Below are 16,596 nucleotides of genomic sequence, written 5' to 3' on the forward strand. Positions count from 1 at the left end.
ATCCTTCCCTCCAGAATACATTAGATCAGCGTCACCAAACCTGAGAGCAGAGTCCAAGGCAGGGAGAGGATTTTGTCAGAGATGACAGGACACAGTAATCCTCTGGGGACGGTCACCTTTGATTTGGACTCTCTTGGGACAGATTAGACTATTCTGCCGCTAGACCTTTGTCCTCAGTGTTAAAAATACAAACATACTGCGTGAAGTGGATGAGACTGGATGTAGTATTTGTTCAGTTTAATATTAATGATTTCTCTTCTAGTTAAACCCATTCAATTTTATGGATCTCAGTCCGGCTGTGAGGGAAGGTAAAGCCCCTGGGACCCTCATGGCTACAGAAAATGGAGAATCCCGGAGCCCCCTTTGTCCTGATCTCCTGATCCAGCCCAGGATGTAAATAAGAGGCCCCGAGCTAAAGTCGCCAAAGACCTATTATAAAGGACATTGTACATGTTTATTGACCCCCAAATCCAAGCAGGTCAAAGTTGTGACAAATCCTACTTACAAGTTGCCGTCACTTACACGTAGAAATGGCAGTAGGATCCTTGATAGAAGATGGTGGTGAGCGAGCAGACGCTCTGAGCAATGTTCAGCTCTGTTCCAATTTTTCAGGGAGAGGTTATTGTTCCACATATTACCTACGTAACCGCATGTTTCCTCCTGTAAGGCTGTTCTTCCAGTGTGAAACCACACTAGTTGCCTCCTTTGAGAGCTCACAGGGAGGCAACAAACTTGGTGGTTAAAGTCCTACAGTCTTCAAGTTGTATCCAAGTCTTTTTAGTCATTCCCAAAATGGGAAAAACGCTCATACAGGGCCAAAAAGATCCTATACTTAAAGGGGTTTTCCCCACAAAGAAAAGTTAGGCCCTATCTACGGGATAGGGCCCAACTTGCTGATCAGTGGGGGTCTCAGTGCTGCCGTTGGACCTCTGGAGCAACGAGGGGTCCAACGGAGGTACGTGGGACCCCATTGGACCATTCGTTTGTTATCTGTGGGGGTCTCTGCACGGAGACCCCCACTGATCAGCAAGTTAGGGCCTATCTTGTGGCTAGGGCCCAACTTTGCTTCGTGGGAAAACCCCTTTAGCAGCTTAAAAGCTGGTGACAATCCCCTAAACTACTAGCACCCTCAGGTAGGGTATGAAATGTCCCTTGTAGAATTCCATTTTATCATCAATATATAATTATCTCCAAAATTCATATAAAAATTAGGCTTTAGAGGCTGCAGGGGAAATCACCATCTTGGGCTCTATAGTACCTAGAACCTTGGTTTTGGTGTCATAAGATAAGAATGTTCTTTTTCAGATATCACACGTGGCTGTGAGCTACAGAACAGATACTCAAATCAAAATATGCAGAAATGTGAGCTGCAGATTAAAGAAAAAGGTGGGAATTAAACCTTAAAAGGGAACCTACCACCACAATTCTACCTATAAAAGGTAGAACGGGTGGTATTTGCATGTATGTGCGTTCAGCTACTCCACGCCGCAGCCGCTTTACTAAATTTACATATTTAAAAAAGATAGCCGGGGCGTGAGGATTAGCTCCAAAAAGGGCTATCCTCACGTCCCATACATCCACCTACCACCCCTTCTACCTTTATAGGTAGAAATTTGGTGGTAGGTTCCCTTTAAAGGAAATCTATTATTAAAATCCCTCATTATAAACCAGGGACATTACTCATAGATCCCGGCACCGTGACTGTGGTATCTTCTAATGTGTGTCATTCATGGCCTCCTTCCTTCTAAAAATCAACTTTATAAATTAAAATGATGCCAATGAGCCAGGAGGGGAGGCATTACCAGAGTCCCTTCATTCTGTAGCTTCTCAGGCTGTTACACTGTGCAGGAACACTTCCCTTCTCCCACTGTGTGAGATTACATCGGGCAGAGGGGTGGGGGAAACATTCTAACAGCATGTGAAGCTAGAACAAAGAGGGGTTCTGGTAACACCCTCCAGGTTGTTCTGGACGCACTGCAACCTGAAGAGGCTGCAGTTTAGCGAGGTAAAAGCTGGTGTCAGGTTCCCTGTAAAAGGGGAACATCATAGAATCTGACTGTTACACGCCTGGAGAGGAGGTGGTAACTATTTGCCGCCTGTATGACAATGATAGAACATAAGCCACTATACACTTTCATCATTTATTTGCATGTGCTGTACATCAATGAATGCTGTGCAAGATTCACACAAACAAAAATATAAATAACATTCATCATTTTACCCCCCATTTTTACAGCATCAATATTAATTTTTTTTTTCTCCAAACAAAAAAGGAACAGGTCATTCCGACCAGCGGCTCCTTGACGTTGGAAAGTTATGTCCAAGTTCGACGAAACAAAACAAACCAAAACTTCCTTTAAAACAGGATTAAATATTTAAATTTCCAAAATGGAAGCTCCACAGATCCATGCGTTTTTGGCGAGTGAAGCGGAGGCTGATCTGTCAGTTTCAGATTCAGCCTTTCATGAAGTCACAGCTGCGTAGGGGGGCGCCGCAGGACATCTAGGGATGAAAACAAAAATGTTAACTTGTTATGGAATGGACTTTTCTACTGGGCGCAAGTTTAATTTGGAGGATGTCAACTTACTCCATTTTGTCCTCAAGTTTATGGATTGTCTGCTTGTCCAGGTAACGGCAGAACAAGGAGAGCAGATTACTAGGCAAAAAGAGCGGTTCCACCATGGAGGATTTGGAGACGTGGGATAGTTCTTTTGCAACTAGGAACACAGTATCCGTCCTGTAAGGCAAGAAACAACAGTCTTTAGTTACACCCATTAAGGATCAAGGGTGGTGGGGGCCCCTTTCTATGTATTCTATCCCACACAGTTTTATCCCTGCACAATCCTGTTGCTCTCACCTGACATCTCATTATATCTAGAACTTTGAATGCACAATGAGGACCCAGACCGCTCCCGTGAAGCTCTGCCCACTTACCTGTGAGTCTCCGCCCCCCCTTTACGGAGTACGGATTGTACAGTAACTCCTTGTACTTCATAGCACTCAGCAGAAGCAGTGTCTATAGGACACAGATATTGCTGATCATAAAGCAGGAGTGGAGGGAGGCAGGATAATGGGCTCCTCCTGCTCACTGGTGGTGGCCACAGGGCTCATGCCCTAGGTGCCCTCCCTATAATCTGGCCCTGAATAGGTCATAATGGTTTGTCCCTTTAACCAGAAATAACCATCACAGGCCCCATAACAGAAAAGTTTAGCTTGGGACGCCCTCACAACTTTTCCTCATTACCATCAAAACCTATAAGCAGCTCACATGAACCACTGATGCAGCACTAGCAACAAGATTCATTGCCAGGCTTTCAAAAATAATGGCACAGTCCCTTAAACCCAAACACTGCTTCCAAAATGCATTATTTCTAACAAGGCAACTCCGCTCTTAATATGGAAGCTAGAGCGGAGCGGCTTTATCTGAGCCATGTATAGCTACCTGCAGGTGAATGTGTGCAGTCCTTAGTCAACCATTGATCTGTGTTCTGTATATTACATAAAACCAGTTTCACACAGTGAAGTTATTGCAATCCAGTTGTATCCAGTGACCTCTTTGAATGTAGTGAGAAGGGAGTAAAAGGAGAATACTATAGCTCTTACAGCTGCAGATTTCTCCATAGCCTCCAACTCTATATACTGACCTACCTCTACCAATCTATTGATGCTCTATCATGAGGCTGGGTAATCAATGGTTATTACTGCACATCCCCTTTAAGCCACTTAATCTAACTCCAGCATTAAGGCCAGTATTCAATAGCGTTGAAGTGCATTTTATAAGCCGTAGATACATTGTTGGCTAAAACTGTAGTCGTTATAAAAAGTCAGGACAACCCCTTTCCATATTCCCAATGCACCATGTTCCCACTTAGTAAGCCAAAAGGCCACTGAAGAGATTCGTTGGGACCCCTTGTGGTGTTGTCCATGTTGGATTAGTCATTTAAATAGCAGGTTTACCATTTTTCGAAATCTCCAATGCATGGCTCCATCGGTGTATCTGAAGACAGAAGGCTCTCTCCATGGCTCAGTAACGCATACAACAACGAGATCCCAAACTGTACACAAAAAGATACAATTAATGAGACCACTAATAATAGATTATCAACCAATGTGGGGGCAGAGAACTCCTTCTGGGTCTATCAGAACCATTTTATTCACCTATCCCCAGGGAAAGTAGATAAATGCCCAATCGTTGAGTAGGCAAGCCCCACTGTACAGTCTGGGATGACTGAAAGGACAAGACAACCCCAGAAAGTCCCATGGAAATCAACAGCACAGAGGACAATACTCTTCCCATACTTTATTTCTATGAAACATCTTACAGGACACAGTTCTTTGTGGCATAGAGCAGGTAAAGAGAACTGTTCTGCTTATCATTTTCAGTCTGGCCATCTGTCTATGGCAGTGATGGCGAACCTTTTAGGGACCGAGTGCCGAAACTACAAGCAAAAGCCTCACAAAGGGCAAATTCCAATTTAAAGTAACAGGTTTCAAACGTATTGGGGCCCTGAGGACACCAATACAAGAGAAAGAAGGAGAAATTTGTATTATTATTGTAGTTTCCCTCTAAAGTCCCATTAACAGGATGAATCACAGGTCCAGAGAAGGGGCTACAATGATAATCAAGCTCTGTCCACACCTACTTGATTCAGGTCTTAAGTCCTGAATTGAGATCTTTGTGCTGGGTGATGGCCTAGGTGCCCAAAGAGAGGGCTCAGAGTGCCACCTCTGGCACCCGTGCCGTAGGTTCGCCACCACTGGTTTATGGGGAGGTTGGTGTCTGGTGGACATGGGGCGGATCAGTTGTTCATACAAGTTGGCGCTGGCGCTTCAAGACTACATACCTGGTTCTGAAATGCCAAAGTGAGCGGCAAGTCTGGGCTCTCGGGTAACGTCTTGGTAAGTTCCTGAATTACTCGGATAAGCTCAGTAAATGGAAGGCGATTAATGATACAGGTCAGCGGTCCATAGAGAACTGAAAGAGACTACAAAAAAAAAAAAAAAAAAAAAAAAAAAAAAAAAAAAAAAAAATAGAAAAATTATGGGGGTGGGGGGTTCCCTCGTAGCTATGTTTTTCTGCTCTAATATAACACCTTTTGAACTCATCAACCCTATATGACGATACAAAGTCACTCACCTTTTCTGTGGAGTCGTTTTTAATAAGGAACGATAAGTGCTGAACCACCGTCAGAAGGACCTCCACCGCCTGCTCACTGTGCAGGAAAGGAAGGAGCCGCGATGTTAATTTTTTACCTTTCCCAACTAGCAAAAGCTGCAGGAACTCGTCTTCAGACTCCCTTGAACAAGAAAAAAAAATATAAAGATAAATATTTGATTTGTGCATTTTTTTAATTTTTGAGACATTTCATTAAGGCCATTTCATTAAGGGGGGCCAGTAGGTGTCAGGCAGGGATTAGGCCTAGGGCACATGTTTGTTTGGACGATGGGGGGGGGGGGGGGGGGTGAGGGGGCCCTAGTCGTATGGACAGCCCAGGGCCAATGGGACAGTTAATCCAGCATGGGTGGACAATCATGGATCATACAAGGGGTCCCTGTAAACAGAGGGTGTTGATGCCGAAATCAATCCCTCTACTCAAGGTGAAATGTGTAAGACCGTTTCATAGAGCCCTTATGATACTTTCTCACAAAACTAATCCCAATATTGAGTCTCAAGGACAAATCTTACTTACTCCTCGCAGCAGCAGGCCCCGATCTTCAAAGCCTCATAGATCCTCTGCACTTTGTAGCTCTGTTTTTGTTGAAATCTGAGGTGTTGGTCCTCAGGGATGTGAGGCATTTTTCTCTCCATCTCCTCAACCTCCAGCAGCAGCACAAACAGCTGAAAGACCAGCAGGCATATAGGCTCACAATCAAGTTTATGGACGCAGTGACCCAATGCAAAACATCTCTAAAACAGGAGTTTTCCCAACCCAAACACTTCCAATCCAGGAGTCACTTTGAGACCAATACTACAGTAATAGCAATCGCTGCCTTGGGACCATTACTCCAGGAATTAAATATATAAAATCTAAACCATCTCCATGTGCGATTTCTGTACAACATGCAAAATACAGGCATCACACAGTCAAGACCATAAATCAGACCAAATATGTTTGGCAAGTCTTGAGAACCTGTGATGGTCATGCACATAGATACAAGGGTGTGTACCTAGATACAAGGATGGAGGCTCCAATTTTAGCTGTAACCATCACATTTGGTTGACCTTAAGAGCTTTGGCCTCGAGAAGCTGCCCAAAGTACCCACATTATAACTGGTCATTAAAATGTTTGGTTGACGAGACCCCCAACCATCGCAACTTCCACCAGGCCTTGTCCAGACTCCTTAACTGCAAATCTCCATTTACTTGTTGAATATTCCAGTGAAGAACTAAGTAGATGGAGCCCATGGATGAGGAGAATTATGGGAGCATCATTCACACTTTGAATTGCCAAAGTAGAGAAAACGGTAACTTCCATAGTGTAGAAGTGCAGCCTAGTTCACCAGCTAACCCACCTCCGAGACCGATTAACAAAAGGGTGCTCAACTAAAACCCCAAATGAATGGAGCATCACATATGCAAAGACACTTCCCATCAGCAGAGTCCCTGGACTCCCACATTTGGAATAGGTGCAGGTCCAGGCTCCAGTCCATTTGCCATAAGCATCCAAGATGTGAACACCCTCCATATACCACATAGAATTGAGAGACTTCCGAACCTTTTCAATGTGCTTGAGGACCCTCACTCGTTGGTATCCAAGAGCCTTCATATCCTGGTATATTAAAGACAGAATAAATATAAAGTATGGACTAATATATACACTTTATTGCCATGATACAAAATAGGAATCAGGGGCAGGTGGGGTCATGTTTGCGTTCAGTAGAGCAGCCTTCTTTGGACACTAGGCCATCTAGGCATACACATCATATACCTACTAGTTCAGTGGTGGCGAACCTATGGCACGGGTGCCAGAGGTGGTACTTAGAGCCCTTTCTGTGGGCACCCTTGCCTTAACCAACACAAGGCTTTCTCCTGTGATCCAATACAGCCCAGGACATGCCAAGCTCAGCACAACAGGAGGAGCAAGAAGGTGTGGATAGAGATGGATTGTTATTGGACCTCCTCCTCTGGGTCACCTGATTCTTCCTCTTCAGGGGTCCCTAGAGGGAAGCTACAATCTAAGTTTCTCTATCATCTTTCTATTGTATAGGTGAACTCAGGACGCCAATACGATTAAAACCTGTGAAACAGCTGGGATCAATAAGTTACTGCTTAAATTGTCATGTTTGCACAACATATAAGTGGGTTTTGCTTGTAGCTTGGGCACCATTGCCCAAAAGGTTCGCCATCACTGTACTAGTTACATCAAAATAAGCATGGCCTTGCAGCTCTAAAACTAGTACTGTTTCTAGTAGGATGATGCCCATAATCCTCCATAATGCCCACGACGAGTGAACGATTAATAGCACGTACTTACTTCATCCGGCATGACGTACGAGATGGCGTCAATTGCTCTTCTGGGACTATAACAGGTAGAGACAGCAACTTGTCCCAAAGAGCCTTCAATATGAACCACTAGGAAAGATGGGAAAAGCTATTATCATAACCATTGGAGGAGTCTTTAAGGGTAAGGCAAGCAGTTGCCAAAAAAGATATTTGACATGTGCTTTTCCTCTCTCAATATTGAGGATATCTGTAGTCCAAGCTCATCTGAAAAGAGCTTGAGGCTGGATTAGATATTACAAAGGATTTAGATATCACAAAGACCCAAGACGGCCCAATATTTATCTGTATACAAGTCTATGATCTATGCCCAGGTTTACATAAAATATACCAGATTCATAAGTTTCGGCTTTCTGAATGTAAGGAGTGACCAGTTTGGGTGGTTCTCTCTTCTTGCGTTCTCCTAGAAGTTCCTCCTCAGCCAGTCTTCTCTCCAGCTTCCCATAATAAGTCTTACATAGAAAATAAGATAAAATTTTAAGAAATGAAAAAAAAAAAAAATTGTAGCAAAAAACATTATGGGAAAGGGAACCAGTACAAATTCCATACCTGGTAGTAATAGTCATCAAGGTGAGGGTTCTCGCTCTGTAACTGGATCATCTGCAGCTTTATCACCCAATCCTTTTCTTTCGGAGACATGAGGCTTGCATAAGGATCGGGCCGGTTATCCCACTGTTTGCGGGATGTGCTAGGAAAGAATATTTAAAAAAAAAATTCTATCATTTGCCATCAAGGTATCATAGTATATAAGGCTGGAAGGAGAGGCAAGGCCAACCTTTAAGAATTAAATAAATGTTTTATCCCCATAACCCATGATATTTTTGCTCTCCAGAAAGGCATCCAGGCCTCTCTTGAACATGTACATAGAGTCCGCCATAACAACCTCCTGCGGCAGAGAGTTCCATAGTCTCACTGCTCTTACAGTAAAGAACCTTTGTCTATGCTGATGGTAGAATCGCCTCTCCTCTAGTTGCAGAGGATGCCCCCTTGTCCTGGTCACAGGCCTAGGTATAAAAATATCTTTGGAGAGATCCTTGTACTGCCCATACAGGTATTTGTACATTGTAATGAGGTCTAATCTGTCAGTGTATTCTAGTTCCCCCATTCCCCTAATAATCCTGGTTGCTCTCCTCTGCACCCGTTCCAGCTCTACTATATCCTTTTTATACGCTGGTGCCCAAAACTGTACACAATATTCCATGTGTGGTCTGACCAGGGATTTGTATAAGGGCAAAACTATGTCTTTATCATGAGAATCTATTCCTCTCTTGATACATCCCATTATTTTATTTGCTTTAGCAGCAGCCGCCTGGCTCTGGTCACTAAAATTAAGTTTACCATCCACCAATACCCCCAAGTGCTTTTCAGCTTCAGTTTTACTAAGTAATTGACCGTTTAGAACATAATTAGACTTTTTGTTTCCATGGCCCAAGTGCATAACTTTACATTTATCTACATTAAACCTTATCAACCATTTCTCTGCCCATCCCTCAAGCTTCCACAAATCCCTCTGTAATGCTAAACTATCGACCTCAGTATTTATAACTTTACACAGCTTAGTATCATCTGCAAATATTGAAACTTGACTGTGTAAACCCACTACAAGGTCATTAATAAAAATATTAAAAAGAAGTGGCCCCAATACTGACCCCTGTGGCACTCCACTGGTAACATCAACCCAATCTGAGAATGTGCCATTAATGACCACCCTCTGTTTTCTATCACTAAGCCAATTACTTACCCAAATACACAGATTTTCTCCTATTCCCAGCAGTCTCATTTTATATACCAACCTTTTATGTGGCACGGTGTCAAATGCCTTTGAAAAGTCCAGATATACAATGGTACACAAAATGGATGCTAACGGATGCAGTAAAGGGGACCCATGACCATGTTTTACCCCATTAAACTAGCTGCCCCCTTAGGTAGGGGATGAAAGGTCTTCTAGAATTCCCACATATGGAGAGCTTCCCCTCTCGCTACATATACCATGAATCACTTTGGGAGAGCTTCACCATAGCCGCTTCTTCCTCACCTCTGTGGACGTTGCCTCTGGCTCAGAATGCGACGATGTTGAGGATGAAGCTGCGTTACATGTCCTGGAACTCTGCAAAGGATTAGAGAAAATATCATGGGTAACAAAGTGCTCACGATGGAGGAGACTTGTGCATAACGTGAATGGATCCTTCTGTATTGTAGTTCCATGCGCTGCATCCTCTGTCCATCTTGCCAGCAAGACTGAATCCAGCAGAGATTTAGGGGAGAAACTAATTTTTAATGGGAAGGCTGGAAGCATGAAAGGGGTCGTCCACCTTCAGCAATTAATAGATATGTTATGTGTAAGGAAAAGTTATACAATTTTCCAATAGACTTTCTACATCAATTCCTAATGGCTTTATGGATCTCTGCTTGCTGTCATTCTGCAGGATGCTTTTAGGTTTACTTCCAGTGGATAGAGATCTGTCCATGGTCACACAGGTGCACAGCTCCGATTACTCTGATACTAATGTGCCGAGCACCTGACCATGGGCAGAAGTAAACATAGAAAGAAGCCTTCTATAGCAGGACAGGAAGCAAAGGTCTAAAAAAATAATAATAATAAAATAGATATGAGAAATTGATATAGTATGTTGGAAAATTGTAGAACTTTTCCTTACACAAACAATATAAATTTTCTGAAAGTGGACAACCCCTTTAAGCTCCTTATACACTTGCGATGTGTCCAATTCACATCACAAGCCACGGGTTTGATGCGGGTTGGACACATCACACTCGCAAGTGTGTAAGGGACCGTAGAGGAGTCAAGTAAGAGGAGAATGAAGCATTTTCGTTTGATATTATAGATTGTATCCACTTGTGCCAATGATGAATGTAAGTTTTAGTTTATTAAATAGAAGTCCAATAAGTCATTTTTGAACAAAATAGCCATTTGATTCTGGTGCTCGTTATCCATTTTTTCCCCTGTTGTGTTAAATGGTCAATAAAATTCTCATTCCATATAAGCAAATTGTGAATATGATGCAGAATATAAACAGATACTTACTTGAACCTCTGCAGGGTGTTACCCATTGGGCTAAAGAAAGGCGATAGGCTGGGACTAGGAGACATAGGACCAAAGTGCATCCTGACCATCTTAGGGGTCATTGGTCTTACAGGGGTGCTGATGTTGGGAGACATGGGCCGGAAGGGAGTTGGAGACATAAAACCTGGAGACTATAGAAAAAGAACTATAGCAATGGACTATGTAAAACAGTTACCGTATATAAGCAAACTTATAGTGATGTAAAAGTTTTATTCAGAGGGAAAATACCGCACCTGATTTCCACTAAAAGGTGGTGGTCTCCTTGGTGGTGTAAACGGGAACGGGGGACGCATTGTGCGAGGCATCAATGGAGATTGCTGACAAAGAAAAGTTTATGAATTCCCATTATGGAGTGTTTTGGAATTTCTAATTCATATTCCCATTATTAGTCTTTATGGTGGTTTACCTGTCTAATAAAGCGCTGTCTATAAGGCTTTGGGGACATTCGACCCATTTCCGGGCCTTTGAGTCTTTGTGTGCACATATATCCTCTTTGCATAGGAGAACCTAGGAATTCCAGGTTGGTGGGTGGAATGTATGGTGCTGTGTCCATAACGCGTAAAATTGCTTTATCCTGCAAGACAAAAACAGTTTTAAAAAAAGTTGACAACATGAACATGGACAAAAAAAAAAAAAAAAAACACTAATTCACAAAATCCTCAATGAGCCTTGTATTAATGGAGATGTCCTGCAGCTCCATTCACTGTATATGGGGGGTGTCCAGAGAAAGTTGAGCACAGTGCTCAGCAATCTACGACACTCCCATTGAATAAAATGGAGCGGCAGGAGACATGCCCGTCCCTCAGCGCCATCAATGATTAAGAACAGTATTAGGGCACAAAATTAGAATTACACAAATAATACCATACCTCCAATATCTGGCCAGCTATTGCAGCGGTTCCTCTTGGAGACCCTACCCACAATCCTGAATCCATTCCACTCTGCAAAGACAATGAGTGGTTATGAACCACAGAGTAGGACAGACACCACATACCTGTATACAAGGTTATACACTGGTCTTACCATATCGTAACTTGACTCAAATTCACTCCAGCTGGTTCCAATGCCGCTGTCCACAACAGCACTGTCAACACTCTGCAATAAAGGATTATTAGTCCTGGGCCGTTCCCATATTAACCTCCAAATTCAAAGTGCTCATTATAAAGAAAATCGTAAAACCAACTTCTCAGCTCAAACAAAGCCTAAACATCTGATGTATGAAGAACATCCTGAAACATTACCTCCAAAGTTGGATGTCCATTAACAGCCTTCATCACTGCTGGATCTCCAAAGTCCGTATTCTTCACCTCCGAGCTTTCAGCAGGACCCTCCACTTCCTCAGACAGGTTAACATCTTCCATGGAGTCCACCACTGCTTCAATGTCTTCCGTTTTGGGTTTTATACCTGGTACCTTCTCAGGCTGTATTGCCTTTTGATTTTCCGGAAGTTCTGCATTTTCTTCTTTCTCGGGTTTATGGTCTGAAGGTTTCACAGTTGCCTCTTCCTTGAGAGTCTCCTCTTCAGATTCATCATGATCTACGGAAATAAAAATTAGTTCCTCCAAGTTTCATGACGCATTAGTAAATATATTGTGCACTCTATATCATATGATCCGGTGGCCAGTTCGCAGCTGTCCTGTTGTACTGCCAATAGCTGAACCAACATTTGTGAAAGCTCTAGTGGTCCAGTCCTGGACAATATTGCCAATGTGACCTCATTGGACACCAGACCTTCTTGTGCCTTTAGTCCAAAATGTGAACTAATTGCCGATCATCATTTGGCCTGGGACACAGATTTTGTTGAGCCAAAGCCAAGCATAGATTCATCAGGAAGGACCAATAGAAGGATGCTCAGACATAGGTGCACCACACATAAAACACAAACAAGATGTTTGCTTTTTTCTGCATAATAGGAGGACTTTTCAAAATTTTTGAATATACCCTACAAGACCTTCCTTTAGGTTCCCAATACATTGTTAATCTATTCTTGGTTTTGGCAGCAAAACCTGGACCAAGGAACAACAAAAACTTGGCTTTACCATTTCTAGTTGTAAAATCTAGCCTCATGGCCAGGTTAGACAAATCCACTCAAACATTCCCGTACCACTGGTGGAATACTTTCATTTGCATTCTGTGGTTGTACAGGCAATAAAGTCCTACCTAAACCAAAGGTGACCTCATTGTACAAATCAATTTCTTCATCCTCTTCAGCCATTTCTTCCAACAAGGAACCTTCTTCAGCCAGATAAAAATCCTCTGGGAGCTGCGGAGATGGATACATGTGGGTGATGGGTTACAAATTTAAATGTGCCAAAGTGGAAGTGTATGGGCACTGTATACAAAATATTCAATGTCAAGATTCTATTATGGTGGATCCTCTTTGCAGAATCTTTCCGATTTAGGACACAAACCCTTCTGGCCCAGTAGTTTTTTGGCCCTCTATCACTGCTTAGAAACACTTGTAATTACCTGGGTCTGCTACCACAAGCACCTGCAGTCATTCAGTGAAGCCGGCATAGTACAAACTTTCTTTCGTGCAGCTATGGCACATGCACAGTGAGGTAGAGGTTTACCTCCGAGGCTTCCTTGAAGTATTGCCCAGGTGGTGGGAGCAGCAGAAAGGAGGTCAAATATAACTCAGACTATCTGTATTAGAGTTTTGCTTTTTTAAACTGGGTCACAGGCAGCACCCATATGGTGGGTGGGTGACTTAGTATCTGAAACGGCCTGGACCAGTTGCTTCAAGGGTAATGCAATCACAGTAAATTATCTGGACCGTTCATGAGATTGAGGGTCCGTTTTACCCCAAAATGAAGAAAGCAGTAGGGGGAACATGTGCATTGCTGCTTCCAATACTGTCTATGGCACCTCTACAAGTAAGAGTATTGCGTTTGGCCATCTCTGGCAGTGCCCTCCAGAGGAATAGCACAACAACGGCATGTACAACTGCTGTCTATTCTTTTTGTGGTACAATGGATCCCATGACTTGTGATCCTGTAGAAAGCAGATACATTTCTGTGACCAGAATGCGACCCCTGGAGATCAAATTGGTTGCAGAAATTGGACCGGCCTTGGAAATCTTAGCATTGCGTGAGCTTGTGCACAGTCATTGAAGTCACTTACAATCTGTTCCGAGTTGAGATTCATGGTTAACAAGTCTCAAAGCAACGTGAAGAATAACCTACAAGGATAAAAATCAAAAAATTGTGAGCCGAGCCACTTAACGAAGAGTCAGTGTGTAATAAAATTCTATGAAAGCACAACAGCTAGAAAAATTTTAGGATAAACTGATTTTAATGGGGTTATTCCAGGTTTGTATGGTTACACAAAGATCAGGGGATAATATGGACCGGTGGGGGGGAATGGGAGTGAGAATGGGAACAACCCCTCCCAGTGCCGGCACCAGCACTGGGCATACCCAAGGCAAGTGTCGGGGCCCAGATCTGCTGGGGAGGGCTGTTAGGAATATTTTTGGGAACAGGAGACTTCGTTTTTGAATTTTTAATGCAGCCTCACAAGTTAACTTCAAAAGGGGCCCACTGAAGCTTTGTCGCCCAGGGGCCTACTAAATTATAGACTGACCATTCCCCCCTCCGCCCCAAATTACACTCAAAAGTCGTTGTCCCTGCTAAAACAGCCCTTAATTTTGATTTCCAATGGTTTTTAAAGATTTTATTGTTTAGAACCAAGCTGTAGTTACACTGCAGCATTCTACATATACACAACATCCCCACCCCTCTCACAGTCAAATATTAACTAAAACATCAAAAGTAAAAAATCAACAACGTAAAACATGAAGCCAAAACCCTCCACCTAGTGGTCAGAACAGATTTAAACTATGAAGCAGGAGAAAGCGCAAACACAAGAGGCGAGTTCACCGATTTTTCACTGAAAAGTCTATAACCGGTTACAGTACAATATGTGGACGGAGCTGTAAAATCCACAAGGGCTTTAAAACATGATGTTAGTATTAGAACCTCATCTAAAGGACACGCTGCTGCAGTATTATGGCCAGCATAAAACGCATCTGTTTTTGAAAACCGCATGCGGTTTTTAAAAACGGGTGTGTTTTTTAACGCATGCATTTTTTACAAACTAAAAACGGCCTAAAAACGCCATGTGTGACATCACCCTTAGGGCGCTTTCACATGATGCGTTTTAGCAGATGCAGTGGAAACGCAAGGTAACCTTAGCGTGTGATCAAGGCTGGATCCTTTTGAATGTGTCAAAAACGCAACGCAATGCAGTGTATGAAAGCGCCCTAAGGCCGTGGTCACATGTACCGCTAGGCGTCCGTTCATAACGTGACACTAGCGCACAGGGGGGCGGTCCTCGGCCCGATTGCACATGCGTTTCCAGGGAAATGCATGCAATTGATAGGCCGATCGCATGCGTCTCTCTGGAAACGTGTGCGTTTGGGCCAAGGACCGTCCCCTGTGCGCTAGCGTCGCGTTATGAACGGACGCCTAGCAGTACGTGTGACCTAAGGGTGCAGTCGCAGGTCACAAAGCATGGCACCAGATTGAGAAAGATTTGCCTAGTAGCTGTTAACATGCGTTTACAAAACCAACAGTTAACGCAATGTCAATGCACGTGTCAACACTTTCGTTTTGTAAATGCAGGTGTTAACAGCTGTTTAATCAGGCAAATCACTTTCCAGCCGGTGCAATGAGTTTTAAAATGCACGCGCAAGGCCAGTGACATGGAGTTTGTCGTGTTTCTGCTGTGTATTTCAGAAGCAATGCTTCATGTGCGGTAATTACATGCAGCTGGGTCTCTTGGAATTTGTAAAAATGCTGTGATCTTGTTCTCCCTTCTGTTTGTGCATGTAATCACATACGTTTCAAAATGCAGACCACAAATGCATACGTTTTCAAAAATGCAACCACACAGGGAAGAAAACTGCTCGTTGAGACACTAACCAAAAACCCATTGAAAAAAACAATATGCAAATATGATGTTTTTTTCCAAGGATGTAAAAACGCAATGAAAAAATTACAACAAATACGCCACGAGTGTCACCGGCCTTAGGCTGGCAGCACACGTGGCGTTTTGAACCCATTTTTAAGCAGTCTGTTACAAAAAAAAAAAAAACGCATGTGTTTTTGACAGGTTTTACCAATTATCTTTATTAAAAGTGGTCAAAAATGGAGGTGTTTTCAAAAAACACAAGTTTTTGGAAGGACTGCTTAAAAACGGACCAAAAACTGGTTCAAAACGGTTCTGGTTTCTTTAATCACATGTGTTTTGTAATCCCGATGTTGACAACAATGTAATTGGGCAAATCTCTTGTCAGCTGCTCTAACGCGCTTGAAAACGCATGTGTTAACGCAAACAAAACGCAACATGTGAACACACCCAAGCGGAAACCTGACCTAGAGTCTGGGCAGGATGCTGCTTAGGCCGCGGTCACACGTACCGCTAAGCGTCCGTTCATAACGCGACGCTAGCGCACAGGGGGAGGTCCTCAGCCCGAACGCACATGCGTTTCCAGGGAAATGCACGCGATCGGCTTAACAATCGCATGCATTTCCCCCGTCGCATTATGACGGACGCTTAGCGGTACGTGTGACCACGGCCTTAGGATAAAAGGGAAGTCAGACTTCCATGGTGGAAAACCCAATTCTGGATTACCATTCCCTCCATCAGTAATATAGAGATACAGATGGATTACGCTCGGTGTAATTGTGCGCCAAAGACAAACGTATTCCATGACGGCTTTAAACTGCAAAAGGCAAAAAGCCAAACCAAATCCATGATGAGACTACATCAAAAATCTACACTCCACTTAAGCATTTTGGAGCTAAAGTGTAAAGTTACACCACACAGGAAATTCAGCCTAATAAAAAATCCTTTTCCGCCACAAACATCACAATATGAAGTGATGAGAAGCTACAAGTCATCACCAACTAGTCATACAAACCTACCACTCCAGACTATCCCCAGACAAATTGGCTCACCCTCCGCAAGCACACCCATTCACTAAATATTGCACTCAAAGGGTGTCAGCTGT

General features: G+C 43.2%; 1 protein-coding gene across 3 annotated transcripts; it reads right to left on the bottom strand.

Annotated features, from left to right (window-relative positions):
- Positions 1-2,127: 2,127 nt before the first annotated feature.
- PATL2 (PAT1 homolog 2) lies at positions 2,128-16,596 on the bottom strand. 3 transcript variants are annotated; one of them, XM_072138687.1, is made up of 20 exons: positions 16,511-16,596; positions 13,707-13,764; positions 12,744-12,846; positions 11,825-12,120; positions 11,607-11,678; positions 11,453-11,524; positions 10,990-11,157; positions 10,817-10,900; positions 10,545-10,714; positions 9,537-9,608; positions 8,051-8,189; positions 7,833-7,953; positions 7,476-7,573; positions 6,717-6,770; positions 5,691-5,839; positions 5,138-5,297; positions 4,845-4,985; positions 3,958-4,055; positions 2,588-2,737; positions 2,128-2,502 (listed from the first exon to the last, which is right to left on the bottom strand). In XM_072138687.1, the coding sequence occupies exons 2-20, from the start codon at positions 13,728-13,730 to the stop codon at positions 2,463-2,465; spliced, it is 2,211 nt and encodes a 736-aa protein (XP_071994788.1). In that variant the 5' UTR covers positions 13,731-13,764; positions 16,511-16,596; the 3' UTR covers positions 2,128-2,462. The 3 variants fall into 3 exon arrangements, with proteins under 3 accessions (XP_071994788.1, XP_071994789.1, XP_071994790.1); XM_072138688.1 differs by having other exon boundaries at positions 16,507-16,592; XM_072138689.1 differs by having other exon boundaries at positions 16,544-16,572.

Source organism: Engystomops pustulosus, chromosome 2 (genome assembly GCF_040894005.1).
Source record: "Engystomops pustulosus chromosome 2, aEngPut4.maternal, whole genome shotgun sequence".
In the NCBI taxonomy this organism is placed as follows: domain Eukaryota; kingdom Metazoa; phylum Chordata; class Amphibia; order Anura; family Leptodactylidae; genus Engystomops; species Engystomops pustulosus.

Bases quoted from the DNA above. Each gene is read 5' to 3' on its own strand.
- PATL2 (XM_072138687.1), bottom strand. From the start codon at position 13,730: ATGAATCTCAACTCGGAACAGATT. The intron at 12,121-12,743 runs GTAGGACTTTAT...TTATTTCCGTAG, and splicing joins TGAGGTCACCTTTGGTTTAG to ATCATGATGAATCTGAAGAG. The intron at 6,771-7,475 runs GTAAGTACGTGC...TTAATATACCAG, and splicing joins CGTACGTCATGCCGGATGAA to GATATGAAGGCTCTTGGATA.